We start from the raw sequence: 16770 nt of genomic DNA on the forward strand, positions 1-16770 counted from the left end.
GTTGCTTCATGGTTACCCTTATGACCTATTCCCAGAGCACTCATCCAACCATGCTCTGCTATTTGCCGGTGGAAAGCAAGCACTGAAGTATCTGGGATGTCCACCCTTTCCAAGATAAAAGCTGCAGGACTTGCGAGTCTTCCCCCATCCACCATCATTACCCCACCACTTCCCCAAAAGTAGTGAAGCAAAAGCTCCCTAATGAAAGACCAGCAGGCACTGGATACATGACTTCTTCCTAGAGATGGAGGTGGGTGGCTGACAGCAAAAATGTTTCAGGTTTTAGAGTTTTTGGATTTCAGATTTCTAGATGATAAAAACTCGGCTGTAGTACCTCTGCTACCGTGTTTCCCTGAAAATAAGACAGTGTCTTATATTAATTTTTGCTCCCAAAGATGCTCTAGGTCTTATTTTCAGGGGATGTCTTATTTTTCCATGAATCAGAATTCACATTTATTTTTGAACAAAAAAATGAACATTTATTATATACTGTACAGTAGTTGTCATCACAAACCAGCATAACCAGACAAACTGAATCCTATCAAGAATTTCTTGTTACTACCATTATTTCCATGTACAACTGGTACGTACATTTACCGATCCTGCATGCTCTGGTGTTCTGTTTGGCAGACGCTGGGCATGCTTCCAAACAAAAACTTTGCTAGATCTTATTTTCGGGGGAGGCCTTATATTTAGTAATTCAGCAAAACTTCTACTAGGTCTTATTTTTCAGGAATGTCTTATTTTCGGGGAAACAGGGTACATGTAGAGATAATGGAAGTACCTCTACCATCCTAATGAAACCATCCCACACCCAACATGGAGAGGGAGTGTAATATTTAAGTAGAGCCTTACCTGCATCCCAGTACAAAATTCTTAGATTTTATCTGCAATATTAACTACAAATTTTGTTCAAATGTTACAAACTACATGAACATACAGATAGCCTGTTTTCCCCAAAATAATACCTACGCTGAAAATAAGATCTATCATGATATTTCGGTATTTCTGAGGATGCTTGAAATATAAGCTCTGTTTCAAAAATAAGCCCTAGATATAGTTCGTTTAAAAAGTCAATTTGGAAAAATAGGACTGCCCCTGAAAACAAGCCCTAACACATCTTTTGGAGCAAAAATTAATATAAGACCCATCTTATTTTGGGGAAAACAGGGTAGGGCAGTCATCTCAGGCAGTAATGTATTGGGAACAGAAAATTTGCTACTTAATTCCCACTCTCATAGGGGTTTGCCACTTTGGAAAGCTGCTACCGGTGACTCCAGAAGTGAGCCATCAGCAAAGTAAAATATGGCTGCATCTGGCTCCCTACCTCACCCAATCCTGGTCACCTAGTCAATCACTATCCACACATCCAAAAAAGAACAGGTTTGGCTCTTCTTCCCATGATACAGGATAAAGAGGCAGTGATGATATCTACAGTAGCCTCACCAGATCTGGAAATATACCAATGCCACTAGACAGCTGACTTCTTTTCTAATCACACCTGTCCCTCCCATAAAGACTCACTCTAAGGACCCACAGAACCAGACACTCAACCAGTAGCTAATTCTATCCATCAGAGTAAGCTTTACTCAAGAAGATAATATTGAGGTTGATACTAGGAGGTTACCATGCTGGAAGAAATCAAGTGTCCAAATTGGTTTTCTTGATTTCTATGCTAAATACAAAACCTCTGGAAAGTATTTGACACTCTCCTGGGGGCCCTCCTGGTGAGACATAGGGAGAGGATACTGCAAGGAAAATGAGGAAAGTCCTTGTAATTTATCCAAGGATCCTAACTCAGTCCAGAATAATTTTTCTTCCTCAGCATCTCACATTGTTCAAGATGGTTTACAGGTTCCAGATGGATATAGGAAGGAGGAGGAGGGAGGAAAAGACGGGCAATTTTTCTGCCATGTATTCCCTGATGTTAATTTATCTTAGGTTCTATATCATTCTATAATGTGCAATCTTCAATGTCTTACATGTATGCTTCTAGGTGCTAGATTTAGGCCCATCTTCCTTATACCCCCATCCAGATTGCTCCTGTACATATGGTGGTGATGGTAAAAAGGTAAATAAACCCACATGTTAACACCCTATCTTATCAATTGATCTTTGTTCTGAATTGACTTTTGCAGGGTTGTCCTTTTGGATATGGTGGGAGTCTGTGAAGACATCTGTAGATGAATAGACTTCAGTGATATAATTTCTGTGTAGATGTGAATTAATAATTAAACATCTATTCTGTAACTGTAGCCTTGTTATCTTTTCTTTTCTTTTTCCGTTGGCCTCATTTTGTTATGCACAGTGTAAGCTATCTGAGTTAGAAAACATTGTTATATTTTAGGACAATAAATTTTCAGTTCAAGCTGAACACACTGAGCATTACACAAACAGAAATCATAGCAATAGCACATGAATATGCAACTCCTTTTACCGACCTTCACATGACTCTCCACTAGGTGAAAACATGCCATTATCATGGTAGCCATCCCTACACTCACAGTGGTACCATCCAGGTAGGTTAATGCAGGTGGCCCGGCTGTCGCATTGAACAAAGCCATCTGAACATTCATCAATGTCTGTTCAACAAACAGAAAAGGAAATGAAGCACACACATACACAACATAAGAGCAGGCAACCTGTAATTTGTGAACACACAAAATAAACATACATTATCTGGATATGCATTACAGGTTGAACATCCCTTATCCAAAATGCTTGGTACCAGAAATGTTTTGGATTTTGGATTTTTATTTTTGGGATTTTGAAATACAAGTGTTTGTATACATAATGAGATATCATGGAGATGGGCAAAAATCTAAACATGGCACAATGGGTTAAACTCTTGTGCCAATTGGACTGCAAGCCTGAAGGTTGGGTTGATGATCCGAAGGTTGCTGGTTCGAATCCGCAAGATGGGGTGAGCTCCCGTCTGTCAGCTCTAGCTTGTGGGTACATGAGAGAAGCCTCCCAACATGATGGTAATACATCTGGGCATCCCCTGGGCAACGTCTCTGTAGACAGCCAATTCTTTCATACCAGAAGCGAGTTGCAGTATGTTTTCAAGTTGCTTCTGACACGTTAAAAATATGTTTCATATACACCTTATACACATAGCCAGAAGGTACTTTTATACACAATATTTGCAATAATTTTGGCATGAAACAAAGTTTCTGTATATTGAAACATCATAAAGCAAAGGTGTCTTTATCTGAGCCACCCATTTTTATGATTTTGAATCTTGGTCACTTTGGATTTCAGCATTCTGGATAACAGATAGTCAACCTGTCTTAATAAGTATAAATATATAAACTCCAAAGTCTTGTATTCTGTAAATAAAAAAGGAATGATAACATTGCAGATATGCTCACAAAAATACGGAATGAGGAACTCTAAACAAGATAGCAATGTTAAATTATGATCTGCACTGTTTAAGCATTTCTAAGTTATTCACTCAAGAAAAACAAAAAGCATACTAGCTTGGTGCATCAACTGCCCATGGCAAAGAGAGAGAGAAAAAATCCCAGCAATAGCTGTATTTCTAGCCATTATCCCTTCCTTCATCCTGTATACAAGGCTGCCTCATGTAAACCAGGATTATCTATTTCTGTAGAATGTCAAGACATTAAATCCAAACTCCTATTATTGGAGAGTTAATGCTCCTAGGAATTACAGGAGACTGCTGATACTACAAAGACAATAGTCCAAAACAATTTTTTTAATACGAATTGCAAAAATTTGCTCTTGTAATAGCTAGCATGTTTTTCGATCTGTAACAGTCCATTTGTATAAACCTACACATTTTATTTCCAAAGTTATTACAAAAGTAAATCTTTAAATAAAAATAAAGCATAGATACCAGTCATTTGTTGGTACTGAAACTAAGGAAAAGGAGAGAAAAAATACAAAATATATGGGGAGAGCTTATTAAAACATAATAAAAAATAAATTAAGTTCTCCCAACAGCATTATAACATTCCAAGGTATCTCTAATTTTCCGTTTTGACTCCTTTGTTTATCAATATTGTTATTCCCAGCTATGCCACACAAAGATTGTTGTTTTTCATTGCTACATATAGATAAAATGTATAACTAATAAAAATTAATACGGTAGAACTTTCACTTTATTCCAAAATGTTTAATTGCCAAATGATTTTTCTTGGCTCTGGTATTATTATTATTGTTGTTTTTAAAATATATATATTTCCAGCTCATATAGTTTTGTTAGTGCACCCTCCTTCTGACTGTGCTTTCACGCACTATTTAGTGCCAGAGCCAAACCCCACTGCAATTATTTTCAACTTCTCACGCCCTCACTCCCAAATGCTTTTGCTTCTGAAGGTACTGTGAAGAGAAAGGTACTGATATTATGCTTTCAAAGCAATGGAAGAAAATCTACACCGGTCCCCAGGTACCAATAAAGCAAGCTGTGCTACAGAAAGCAGACACTCAGGAAGCTCTCTGCAAATCTAAGCCCACCCTTACTGCTGCTCCTGACCTCTGCACACGCTTGGAAAGAAGCTGTAAATGGAATACAAGGAAAGAGTTTGAAAGATTGGTGGTGGAGAGCAATGAAAATTGTGTTGCTTTACAAAAAGAACCTTTAACAACTTGGCAGAATGGATGGCTATGTATCTGTGGCTCTATGTGTGTGTATCCCCCCCCCCACACACACACACAGAAAACAATGTTCTATAGGAACATCGTTCATTTAGTGAGTTAAAGGCTTAAGCTTCTTCTTGTCGTTGAGTGCTTCCAAGACATTTCTGATTTATGGTAAACCTAAGATGACCCTATCATGTTTTCTGGGGATAAGAGAATATTACTAGCCCAAGGTTGTTCAATATATTTCCATGACCAAATGGAAGATCGAACCTGTTTTCAGATTTGTAGTCTAATGCTGAAATTAAGATACCATACTGGATCTCCTAAAGGTTTGAGCTACAATAGACAAGAAATGAGACTTCTATGAAAATCTGCACCAGAATCATAGAAACAATATAGCAATGTGCCTAGTCTTCTATCGGAAGCAGGCCCGTAGTCAGGATTTTGGTTCGGGGGGGTGGGGGTGGGATTTTGGTTCGGGGGGGGGGGCTGAGTCTGAGAGAGGATCTACCCTAGCAAACCTTTTGTATTGTTATCCCAATACCCCCATGCATATGGGATATATTGAGCATGGTGATCAGATCATGATATGAATAAACATAACAGTTTAAATAATAAATGTAAGGCCTTCTCGCGGACCACCCTGAGAATTTCGGGGGGGGGGGGGCTAAAGCCCCTCAAGCCCTTTCCCCCTGGCTACATGCCTGATTGGAAGTAATTCTCTAAATTAGGAATTTGTTTAGAATGTATTAATCCCAAACCAGACTAGGCCACTTTAGATAATTTTATGGTATATCAATTACAAAAGAATTGTACAGAGCGATCTAAATAGACTGAGGCTCTTCCTGAAACCATTCTAGAGAGAGAAAGTCAGAAATATAGTATATCTTCAAAAACTGATACATCCGCCCACCCACTCTGCCCAAGTTACATTCAAAGATGAAATATAGGGAGGTGGGGGAATGTTTGTAGTTTTGTGACTTATTTGCGTTGGCCATGAAACAAAATACAACATTCGAAATCCAGAAGGGTGATTGATACCTTTATTGGCCAACCAAAACGCAAAAAATACATCATACCAGCTTTCAAAACTCTGATAGCTTCTTTACTAGCCAACATTTTTTTGAAAAATCATACAGAGAAGAAAACTGACAATGTTAGAGTCACAGGCCTGGATTTGTATCAGACATTTGTTATATTTCAACTGTTGTGGAGAGATCTCAATGCAGGCAGAGGCTACTTCTGTTCCTGGCCATGTGGACAACAAAAACAGCTAAAATTTCAACTCCACTAGCTGAAGGTCAGTAACTTCCTTTTAAACCAGGCTGCATCTGTCCTACATGAAGCTAACTATCATTTCTTAGGCAGATAATATTGAATTTCCAAGAATTTCCTTTACTGTTACATCTGGAAAAACATTTCAGTGCTCTTTAAGGTAAAACACAGCGATTGTGGTCCAATTTTTGTGTGTCAGGAGCGACTTGAGAAACTGCAAGTTAATTTTGGTGTGAGAGAATTGGCTATCTGGACATTGCCCAGGGGATGCCTGGATGTTTTTGATGATTTTATCATCTTTGTGGGAGACTTCTCTCATGTCATCACATGGAATTGGAGCTGATAGAGGGAGCTCATCTGCACTCTCCCTAGGTGGGATTCGAACCGACAACCTTTAGGTCAGTAATCCAACCTTCAAGTCATCAGTCCTGCCGGCACAAGGGTTTAACCCACTGCACCCCCAGGGGCTCAAAATGATTTGGACCAAATGGTCCAAATGAAAGAGTTTTATATCTTTGGAAGTAAAAGAATTAAGTTGCAGTCCATTGATCGCTCTTATTAAAGTTTCCCATTATGGAAAAATTCTGTATTTTCAAGTGTATATAGGGATAGTTGTGTTGCCTATGCAAAACATAAGACAATGCAAAAAAGAGACATATTTTTATTGGTCAACTTTATTTCTCTGAGGTTAGTAAATATGACTCCATTTCATCCAATTATAAGAAAAAGAAGAAAGAATCAATCATTTGGTTAATTTATAACAGTCAATCAAAAAGCACAGAACTATGGAACTACGAAATAAAAATATCTAAATGAAAGAAAGTGTCCTCCACCCAGGTTGAAACAGGTCAGCTTTCTAAAGAGTTAAACCAGGATCTCAGCACATCTTCCCAGTGCACACCTCTTTATAGCAAGCACTTAATAGCATGTCTTCAAAATACAAAATGACAGAGTTCTCATATTGAGAGATGGGATTGATTTGCCAGGAATAGCAAAGAAGAAAACACACAAGTTGGGTCAAACTGACATTAATGAATTATACACATTCTACTTTTCTTTCCTTGGAACAACTTATTTGTGAAGCCGCATGGTTCCTAATTATGAACAGAGCATTGCAAGCATAGGCATTATGCATTTTGATGAGCTCTACTACTGATTATATTCAAGGATGGGGGAAACAAGCTTTGAATCGCATGTCAGTATTGGTAAACTGACAGCTAAAATAACTATTCTGTATTTATTTGCCAACTAGCTGGCAAACCAATATCACAAGAAAAATTACTTGGGATGAAATGCTTTTAAATATGTCAATAAAGAAAGAAATACTTTCCTCTCATTTCCGTATGTTTGGAATACAAAGTTGTTGAATGCAGCTATGTATGAGCATCTGCCATGAATATGCTGATGGAAGAATTCTGTTGGTCTTTAAGAAATGACTGATGGCCCTCCTGCAACCCAATTTTGCTGTAAATGCCTGCAGTCAGTGTTGAACAGTAATCTATTACACAATGTAGCAGGGGTCTAAGGTTGCCATTATGACCCATTCCTCTATAACACAGAAGAGATGAGAATGTTTGACTCAATGCCTCCCCTATAGTATTTGTTTATAATCATCTGCAATGCCCAAAACTGTACCACTCAGAAAGCAAAGCTACTGCTATAGAAAAGGGGAATACAGTGTTGCCAGAATAAAATCTGGAGATGGCCTCTTAAACTTGTTATATGGGTGTATGACAAGGTGCAAGGGGTCCTCTCCAGCTTTAGACTGGCAAGCCTAGGAAGTCAGGTAAAGATAAGAATTGCATTGGGGGAAGGATGGAATTGGTGTTCGGTATGTGGTCTCTCGAAGTTTGGTGAACTTTTGAGTGACATTAATTATATCCTTATGCCGCGAACCCTTAATACAGTTCCTCATGTTGCGGTGACCCCCCAACCATAAAATTATTTTCATTGCTACTGCATAACTGTAATTTTGCTACTGTTATGAATCGTAATGTAAATATCTGATATGCAGAATGTATTTTCATCCACTGGACCAAATTTGGCAGAAATATCCAATATGCCCAAATTTGAATACTGGTAGGGTTGGGGGGGGGGGGGATTTTGACATTTGGGAATTGTAGGTACTGGGACTTATAGTTTACCTACAATCAAACTCCACCAATGATTGAATTGAACCAAACTGGCACGCAGAATTCCCATGAACAACAGAAAATACTGGAAGGGTTTGTTGGGCATTGACCTTGAGTTTTGAAGTTGTAGTTCATTTACATCCAGAGACCACTGTGGACTTAAACAATAATGCATCTGGATCAAACTTGGCACGAATACTCAATTTGCTCAAATGTGAATGCTGGTCTAATTTGGGGAATATAGACCTTGACATTTGGGGGTGTAGTTGCTAGGATTTATTGGTCACCTACAATCAAAGAGACCCTTGAACCCCACCAATGATAGAACTGGGCAAATTGAGCTTTTGGTGGGAGGATTTGCTGTCTGTTTCCAAAAAGGAAGAAAAGGACAGGTGAAGAGATATTCAGCCCTCTCTGCTAAAGTGGTCCCTAAGACTATCAGAAATAGGTGTCTTCTGATGGTCTTTGGAGACCCCTCTGACACCACTCACAACCCCCCCCCCCGGGGTCCCGACACCCAGGTTGAAAAACACTGTCTTAGTGTTTGGTACTTTGTAAGGATGAGTGCTTTCTTAGTGGTATCACAACTCATCTGGATTTTAACTCTATCTATCTATCTATCTATCTATCTATCTATCTATCTATCTACATATATACACATACATATATGTATACATATACATACAATATTGCAGTGCATCAATAAGACATAAGCTTTTATCTCATCCACCTTCCCTCCCATCCCCAAGTCATGGGGTAGACAGCGTCTGTGTACCATTTGAACCTTGGATGGGAGATAATTTATTTACGAAAGCTTGGAAGGGGGAGGGACACTCGACTTGGAGGCAAATGGCTCTGTCCCACTCTAGATGGTGGATTTCAGCTTCTGTCCTTCCAATGCTAATAATCACATGGGCTGGATATATGGATTTCCATTAGTTAGAAGGCAGAACAACTCGTGAATGGGAGATGATGTTTTTATTCCAACAGCCTATTGAGAATTTATTGTTTTGGAAGAAATGAGATTTTTTAGTGTACTGGGCTGCTTTTATGTTTATTTTTTTTGCTGTAATTGTAAATCAATGCTTTAGGTAGTTTAATACTATTTTAATCACAGTATATAAAAGTGTTGGATAGATAGGTGGGTGGCCATTGCAAAGCACGAGTCAACCATTTTTGGATTTGGAACAATACTCTGGGTAAGCCTATTAAGCCATAACCATCAAATCTGTGGCCTTTTCTATTCCAAAGAAATGTGGTCTGCACTCTTTTTTGCTAAACAAAAAGCCTCATGCTCACAATTAGGTGTAAAACACCCCATGCCCACTCAAACATCTAAAGCACTGTGAAATAAATGAAATCAAATCAAATGCAGAGTTAAATTATTAGGTATTTTTTGATCCCAATGAATTCCAGTGTGATCTCAATGGAGCACATTTCTATTCCTTCTGAACAGGACCAGCCTACCGACAGCTTAAGCATATCACTTCTACTTCACTGCCCATGGTTTTCTGAAAAACAGCATGGTACATTCTTTTTGTCCCAATGTGTTATATATTTCCCAAGATGAAAAAAAAATCCCCCAATGGCAAGAATAAATAGATTTGCTTGAACAATGTTTGTCCCAAGCAATTTCTTTGCTTTGCAGGAGGGAAAATCCATACAGCATGGCAAGTTCCTACAATTGGGGGACACTGCGCAGGCGACAGTGTTATAGAATATTATAAATGTTGTTGTTCTAGTTCTTTGCAGGTTTTGCAATAAAAATATGACTCTGGGTGACCAAATTGTCAAATCGTGATGCATGAGGGTTAAAGCTACAGCTAAATAGGAGAAAATCTTTTCCCGGAAATATAGATTTGGAAACAAATTAGTTATTTTTAAATATGTTTATATATTTAGATCTAGATGATGACATAAACACAAACACACATTAGTTTTTCAAAAATTTATTTTGCTTCCCTGAACTGGTGGGGGTTTTAATGTAACTTTTTGTGGCTTTAGCATGAATGGGGGTTTAATGAGAACAAATATGGAGCCTCCGGTGGCCTAGGGGATAAAAGCCTTATGACTTGAAGGTTGGGTTGCTGACCTGAAGGCTGCCAGGTTCGAATCCCACCTGGGGAGAGCGCGGATGAGCTCCCTCTATCAGCTCCAACTCCATGCGGGGACATGAGAGAAGCCTCCCACAAGGATGGTAAAACATCAAAAACATCCGGGCGTCCCCTGGGCAACGTCATTGCAGACGGCCAATTCTCTCACTCCAGAAGCAACTCCGGTTGCTCTTGACACGAAAAAAAAAAGAGAACAAATATCTGGCCATAATCCATATTTTTATTACTATGTTTTCCAATTATACTTCGATCAAAGACATAGTCATTTCACCAAAATTTCCCCCAAATTCATAAAGGATTAGTAGCACACCACTACTAATATTCTAGTAGTCTTTTTTTAGTTTTCTTACGACACTTTTCTCTAGCAAAATATTTTGTAGCCATAGAATTGCAAGTGATTTGATGAGTAATTAAGATTTTTCTGGAAAATGTTGCCTGTCTTGGAGCTACGACCTATTAAAAGCAGCAAAGCTAGCTAATGAATGGCAGTCTAACACTGTCATATAGAAGTACTGATCCTTTTGGGGGAGAAAGACAATCCCAGAAAAGAACATTATGACACAATCAAGTCTTGAGCAAAGTAGTGACATTAAAAAAAGAAATAGGCAAAACTAACACATCTCAGCGCTGCTGGAAGCCAATTTATAGCAACAGCCAAGAACAATCTTGCTCACTCTATGAACGTTAACAAGCTCTTCTTCTGAATATTCTGCAAAACTTCTGCTAGTTAGCTTTTGAGGATATTTCCATTTAATAACAGTGATTTCATTATGAATAATGAATTCTATATCCACTTTATCATGCCAGTGGAAGTCAGGGATATATTTTCAGACATACTTAGGTTTTATACTGGGATACTTGAATCCTGTACTGGGAAAAAGGCAGGATAGACATTCAATAAATAAAAATAACTGTCTTAACTGTTGGTTAAAAATGTGAAGGGGATGCACTCATAGCAATGCTTGAAGAATTGAGTCTTTATTAAAACCTATGTATACTGACTTGAACCGCCTTGGAAAAGTTTATTTAATTGGCTACGCTATACACTATAATTGGAGTGATTGGAAAGGAAGTCCAAAAAAAGTTTTATTTCAAACTCTAATCCAGCCCTCTCTATTTCTGATTACTTGAGGATTTTAGATGAGGTGATAGTCAATTAATTTCTTTGGCTAATTTTTTATTCATTCAAACTATGCAGTTAGTTATTAGCCTATTCATCTTTTTCTTCCTTATTAAGAGATCCACCAGAGATTGTGTTCTTTCCAAATAATTATTTTTTACACTTGTTTCTTTTTAAAACTGTGATAGTGGTTCTTTAATGTTTTGTTTTAATTAAAGAAAATCTAAATACAAAACACTCTGAATGAAAAGTATTTGTAACATTCTGAAAAGGATGTAAATTGGCAATTTTACTCATTGATTTAACAACTGAAATCCTTTTGTTTCAGAATTGCCTTGAACACAGATGAGGAAGCGATGAGACGTTTTCATTGTGTGTTACCTTTGTTCACCATTTAGTTAGGGACCCCTGGTGGCACAATGGGTTAAACCCTTGTGCCAATAGGACTGCTGACCAACAGGTCAGCAGTTTGAATTTGGGGAGAGTGGTGAGCTCCCTCTGTCAGCTCCAGCTCCCCATGCAGCAACATGAGAAAAGCCTCCCACAGGATGGTAAAACATCAAACATCCCCTGGGCAACGTCCATGCAGATGGCCAGTTCTCTCACACCAAAACTTGCAGTTTCTCAAGTCACTTATGACATGAAAAAAAAACCATTTAGTTCATTTAGAAAAAGACACGCAATGAACGGCCAACTTTATTACAACAATTCAGCACAACTGTCAGACTACAAGATAGGTTTTCTAATTAATAGCAAAGGGATTAAAAGTGGCGGCAGATATATAGCCCTAGCCAAGCACATTACAATGGCAAAAGATGCTGATGTGAAGGCTTGTAAGTGCTATGAAACATATTTACATTGTAGTAACCATTTGGAAGACCCCAGATCCCAAAGGTTGCTCTTGGTTTTGTCTTAATGCACTTTGGGGACTGCAGAGCTGGACATCAGCGGGGGAGTCTTACATTACTTGAGTGTCTAGAATTGGTACAGGAAACCAATTACTGTGTTTCCATTTTAAGGAAGGCTAGACTGGCCCATTCCATGTCATCCTTTTGCTGACACGCAAAGACTTTTTTATTCCAATAGGCATTTGGCTGCGGGAAAAAAGATAGTTTAATACAGGGTGCTGTTTCCTTTTTCAATCTTATTCATGGTGGTAGCATGGGTTATTAATAGAGGTACCACAATGTGATAGCAGAGTGCTAGGATAATAATTATAATTATAATATGGACATTAGGATACCATCATTCCTTTAGAATATGTCATTGTATCATATAGTATTAGGAAGAATGTAGTGTACAACAATAGAACAAAAGTGGATGGTGAATATTTAAGTAAATATTAAAACAAAAATGGTTAAGAATTCTTACCTATCTATATGACTAGCCAAATAATTATTCAAAAACAGTTAGCTATTTTGTCTGTTTTTCTCTTCTTTCTCTTCCTAGTCCCAAAGGTACTATAGGATTTTTAAATTATATATATTTCTTAGTGAAAGAGTCAAAACATGTAAAACAGGAGAGAGGATTTTTTTGTGTGTGTCAGGAGCAACTTGAGAAACTGCAAGTCGCTTCTGGTGTGAGACAATTGGCTGTCTGCAAGGATATTGCCTAGGGGATGCCTGGATGTTTTACCATCCTGTGGGAGGCTTCTCTGATGTCTCCACATGGGAAGCTAGAGCTGACAGATGGGAACTCACTCCACTCCCCAGATTTGAACCACTGACCTTTTGGTCAGCAGTCCTGCCGGCACAAGGGATTAACCCATTGCCCCACTGGGTGCTCCAGGAAAGAGGAAATGGGAAGATATGGAAAAAATATTGATGGCTGAAACAATGAATGTTAAGTAGGCTGAGAAGTATGTAGACGCGGCATATAGAACCTTAGAGACTGAGAAAAATAGTTGGGAGCATAAGCTTTTGCAGACAAAGACCCCATCTACACTGCTATACAATGGGGTTTCAAGCTGCATTGAAACGCCTTTTATGAGTCCACATTGATCATATATGGTAATGCAGTTTCAAACTGCATGATATGGTATTATAGATGGACCTAAATTTGCTTCCAGATGCAGATTTCCTCAGGTTTAGAAGTATAGAACAGTCCCTTGAATGCCCATTCAAAGTGCTCAGTCATTGAGTGCTAGGGTTAAAGACAGAGAGAAAGGTTGTTTCAAAATAATGCCCAATTTCAAAGCATAGTGATTTCAAATCAGGTCCATCTTTTTGAAACACCCTGGTATATTATTCATTCATAGTCACATAATGATGGTAGTGATGATAAACTTTATTTATACCCTGACTTCTTTTTCCAAAAGTAGGCTCAGAAGAGGTCTAATAGTTTGTCACAGAGGCCAAATTTAAATTTTTGGACCTAATAACTTTAACATTAGATCCTTTCAATCCTTTCAAGATTAATAGTAAGATTAAGATTTTCTGTGAGATGCATTTTCTGGATCTAATTTCTATGTGTACCTTGTCTAGGATAGACAGATTTAGGTCCAAACTAGCAAGATGAAACTTATCTGACAAATCAATATTTATTTCTACACCTATATTTACTAAGCATCTGAGGATTGTCGTAAAATGTTCCATTTTAATGTTTCAGATTACGGTCCAACAAACCAAATGGCTGTGTTGCCTTTCAGTGTGTAGCAAGACCTCCGCATTCTTGAAGACACTGCTCTCTTCAATCATGCGTTTTATTCAATACTGCGTGTGGATTTTAGACCCCACATTTGGGAGACATAACAGCCTAGAAGGATTTTGATATATGGGACCTATTCCTGTGTCTAAACAAGCAATCAGTCTTTCAGCTTTCTTGCAGTGATATCAATGCTACATGCTGCATAAACAAGTACATGGAGACTGACTTTTTAAAAAAGCCAGTGAGGTTCTGTTTTCCTTACAAATTCTGTAGCAACTGATGCAAATTTGTTTATATTATATAAATAATACATTTTATCTTTGTTTCATTCCTCACAATTTTGTACATGTTTTTTCCCCCCGAAACCATTCTGATACTGCATCTGCTGGGGCCACTAGGAAACAATCCCAAAGCATTGGTTTTCCAAAACCATTCTGTGTTTGGGAAACCTAGTTAAAGTACAGCAGTTTAAAGAAAAAAATTCTTTTAAAATTCCCCCAAAATCAGTAGACATGCAAATCTTTCTGAAACTTGGAGGGAATGATGTCCTGGTTATGTTCTGCCATTGTAGAGAAATTCAAATAGATAGCTCTTGTACATTTTTTAAAGTAATGTTCGTAAAATCTTTTTAAAATTTCCAAAAAATCAGTAGATGAATAAAACATTCTTAAAGTTGGGGGGGGGGGGGGTGTGTGTGTGTAATAATGGGAAATGTGTTCTACAATTGTTGCAAGTTTCACCCCGATAGCTCTAAAATGAGGAAGAAAGGAGCTCCGGAAGCTCCCCCATTTGCACACTTACATTACAAAATAGTAATGAAAATTTTGTTATATCGTAATAACGTGTTTCCCTAAAAATAGGACATCATTTGAAAATAAGACCTAGTACAGGTTTGGGGGAATTGCCAAATATAAGACATCCCCTGAAAGTAAGACCTAGCAGGAGGGAGCTGCCGCTGCTGCCAAGGAAGGCGCATGTGGCAAAAAGACCCACGTTCAAATTCCTACTTCTCCATGAAGTCAAACCTAGGGCATCCCTCTCTCTTTCTAACTTGTCTCTGATGAAACTGGGGTAAGTAGTACCATACACCAAAATGGTAGGAATAAAGATAAAGCATGAGGTTATTCTGCTCAGCATGATGCTGTAGCTGTCATAAGCCTCAAAATCTATGTAAGATTCGATATATTATATGAAGTCATTGAGCAGCCTGACTCAATGCATTAGAGCACATTTATTTGACAGCATACATAGGTTCTCCTAAAGTAAAACAAGTTTTTTAAAAGATAACAGTCAAAACAGTTTTTAAAATGGTATGGCATATAATGTGAGAAGTGAAGAATAAAAGTAAGTTGTCATGTATTTAAGTGACAATCTTGTAAAAATTTACCTAACAATAATTATGATACTTATTGTTAGGAAACATTTGTGGGAATACTTCCTGAGGTTGATAATGGTTTGCTCAGATGGGATTGCTCTATTAAAAGACTTTGAAAAGACCACATGTGTTTAAAATAAAAAACAGTGTTCACCAGTGTGGCACAAAGTACGAACCAAGGCATTCTGTGGAAGATATTCCCTAACTGGAATATATTTCCTGACAAAGATTCTTAAAAGTGCTTTTATATGGAAAATATAACTGCTGAGCGGCTGAACTTGCTGACTGAAAGGTTGGTGGTTCGAATCCGGGGAGTGGGGTGAGCTTCTGCTGTTAGCCCCAGCTTCTACCAAGCTAGCAGTTTGAAAACTTGCAAATGTGAGTAGATCAATATGTACCACCCGAGAAGGAAGGTAACAGCACTCCATGCAGTCATGCCAGCCACATGACCTTGGAGATGTCTACGGACAACACCGGCTCTTTGGATTAGAAAGGGAGATGAGCACCAACCCCCAGAGTCGGACATGACTAGACTTCATGTCAGGTGAAAACCTAACCTATATGAGAAATATTATAATTGCTTCAACATTCATTTGCATGTTTTAGAAAACTATATTTATTTATTTATTACAATATTTATATCCCGCCCTTCTCACCCAATAGGGGACTCAGGGCGGCTTACAATAGTAATGTAATTTTTGAACCATTTAATAATTCAATATTAATTTTGACTGTCATGTAGAAGATGGTTCCATAGGAATCAGAGGTACAAGTTGGCAAGTATTAGTATGCCACAAATAATGACGAATAAATCTTTATCCAATATCATCCCTCCATACACACTGATTTTCTGTGATGTTTAAAAATATAAATATTGGGGAGATGAATGTGCTCTATGCCTCAGAACAGTGTGCCAATCTGCACTTCCATCAAAGTGCTTCTACATTTGCCACTTTACCTTGTTTTTGTTACTTTTTAGGCAATTGAGCTTGTGCATTCATCATTAACGCTGAGTCGCTTCGTTTCTTCTTTTTTTGAACAAAAGACACCAAAACAAAAAGGGCTAGTGATTCCCCTGTCTCCCACTCGCTTCCATTATACTGGTGCACGATAGAGATCAGGACCCTACACATACAGAACCAAGGGAAAAATGTCATTTAATTTTCTACAAATTCCCGAGTGTGTCATCCTTTGCGTGCATGCATTCAGTTTTACAAATCTACTTTTTACATCCTTCTGTGCAAACCATTCTTTTAGAATAAACAAAGGTTTTTGTTCTAAGCATGAGGTCCTATATTAAATGGAAACGACCCTGAAAATATCTGTATTTGGTACAGCTGAAATGAAATGGTCCTCTAAGCACTCAACTCAACTCACGAGTGATGAACTGGCAGGTGTCAGGATATGTCTGGTCAAATATTAGGTTCGGGGTATACAATTTTTTATTGCTTTGAGGGGTGTTTTTCTTGCAGTCAACAACAGTGGATTGGTTCCATTCTT

The 16770-nt window shown here is 38.1% G+C and overlaps 1 protein-coding gene across 5 annotated transcripts in view; it reads right to left on the reverse strand.

Annotated features, from left to right (window-relative positions):
- The window catches only part of nell2 (neural EGFL like 2), a 185518-nt gene that overhangs the window by 17279 nt on the left and 151469 nt on the right, over window positions 1-16770 (reverse strand). For 3 of the 5 annotated variants that reach the window (XM_062982513.1, XM_062982512.1, XM_003221271.4), the window contains one exon: window positions 2442-2582. The exons of the other annotated variants lie outside the window; for them this stretch is intronic. In XM_062982513.1, the coding sequence (XP_062838583.1) occupies window positions 2442-2582 (141 nt within the window). The remainder of the gene's footprint in view (window positions 1-2441; window positions 2583-16770) is intronic. 5 annotated transcript variants of the gene reach the window in all.

Source organism: Anolis carolinensis, chromosome 5 (genome assembly GCF_035594765.1).
Source record: "Anolis carolinensis isolate JA03-04 chromosome 5, rAnoCar3.1.pri, whole genome shotgun sequence".
In the NCBI taxonomy this organism is placed as follows: Eukaryota; Metazoa; Chordata; class Lepidosauria; order Squamata; family Dactyloidae; genus Anolis; species Anolis carolinensis.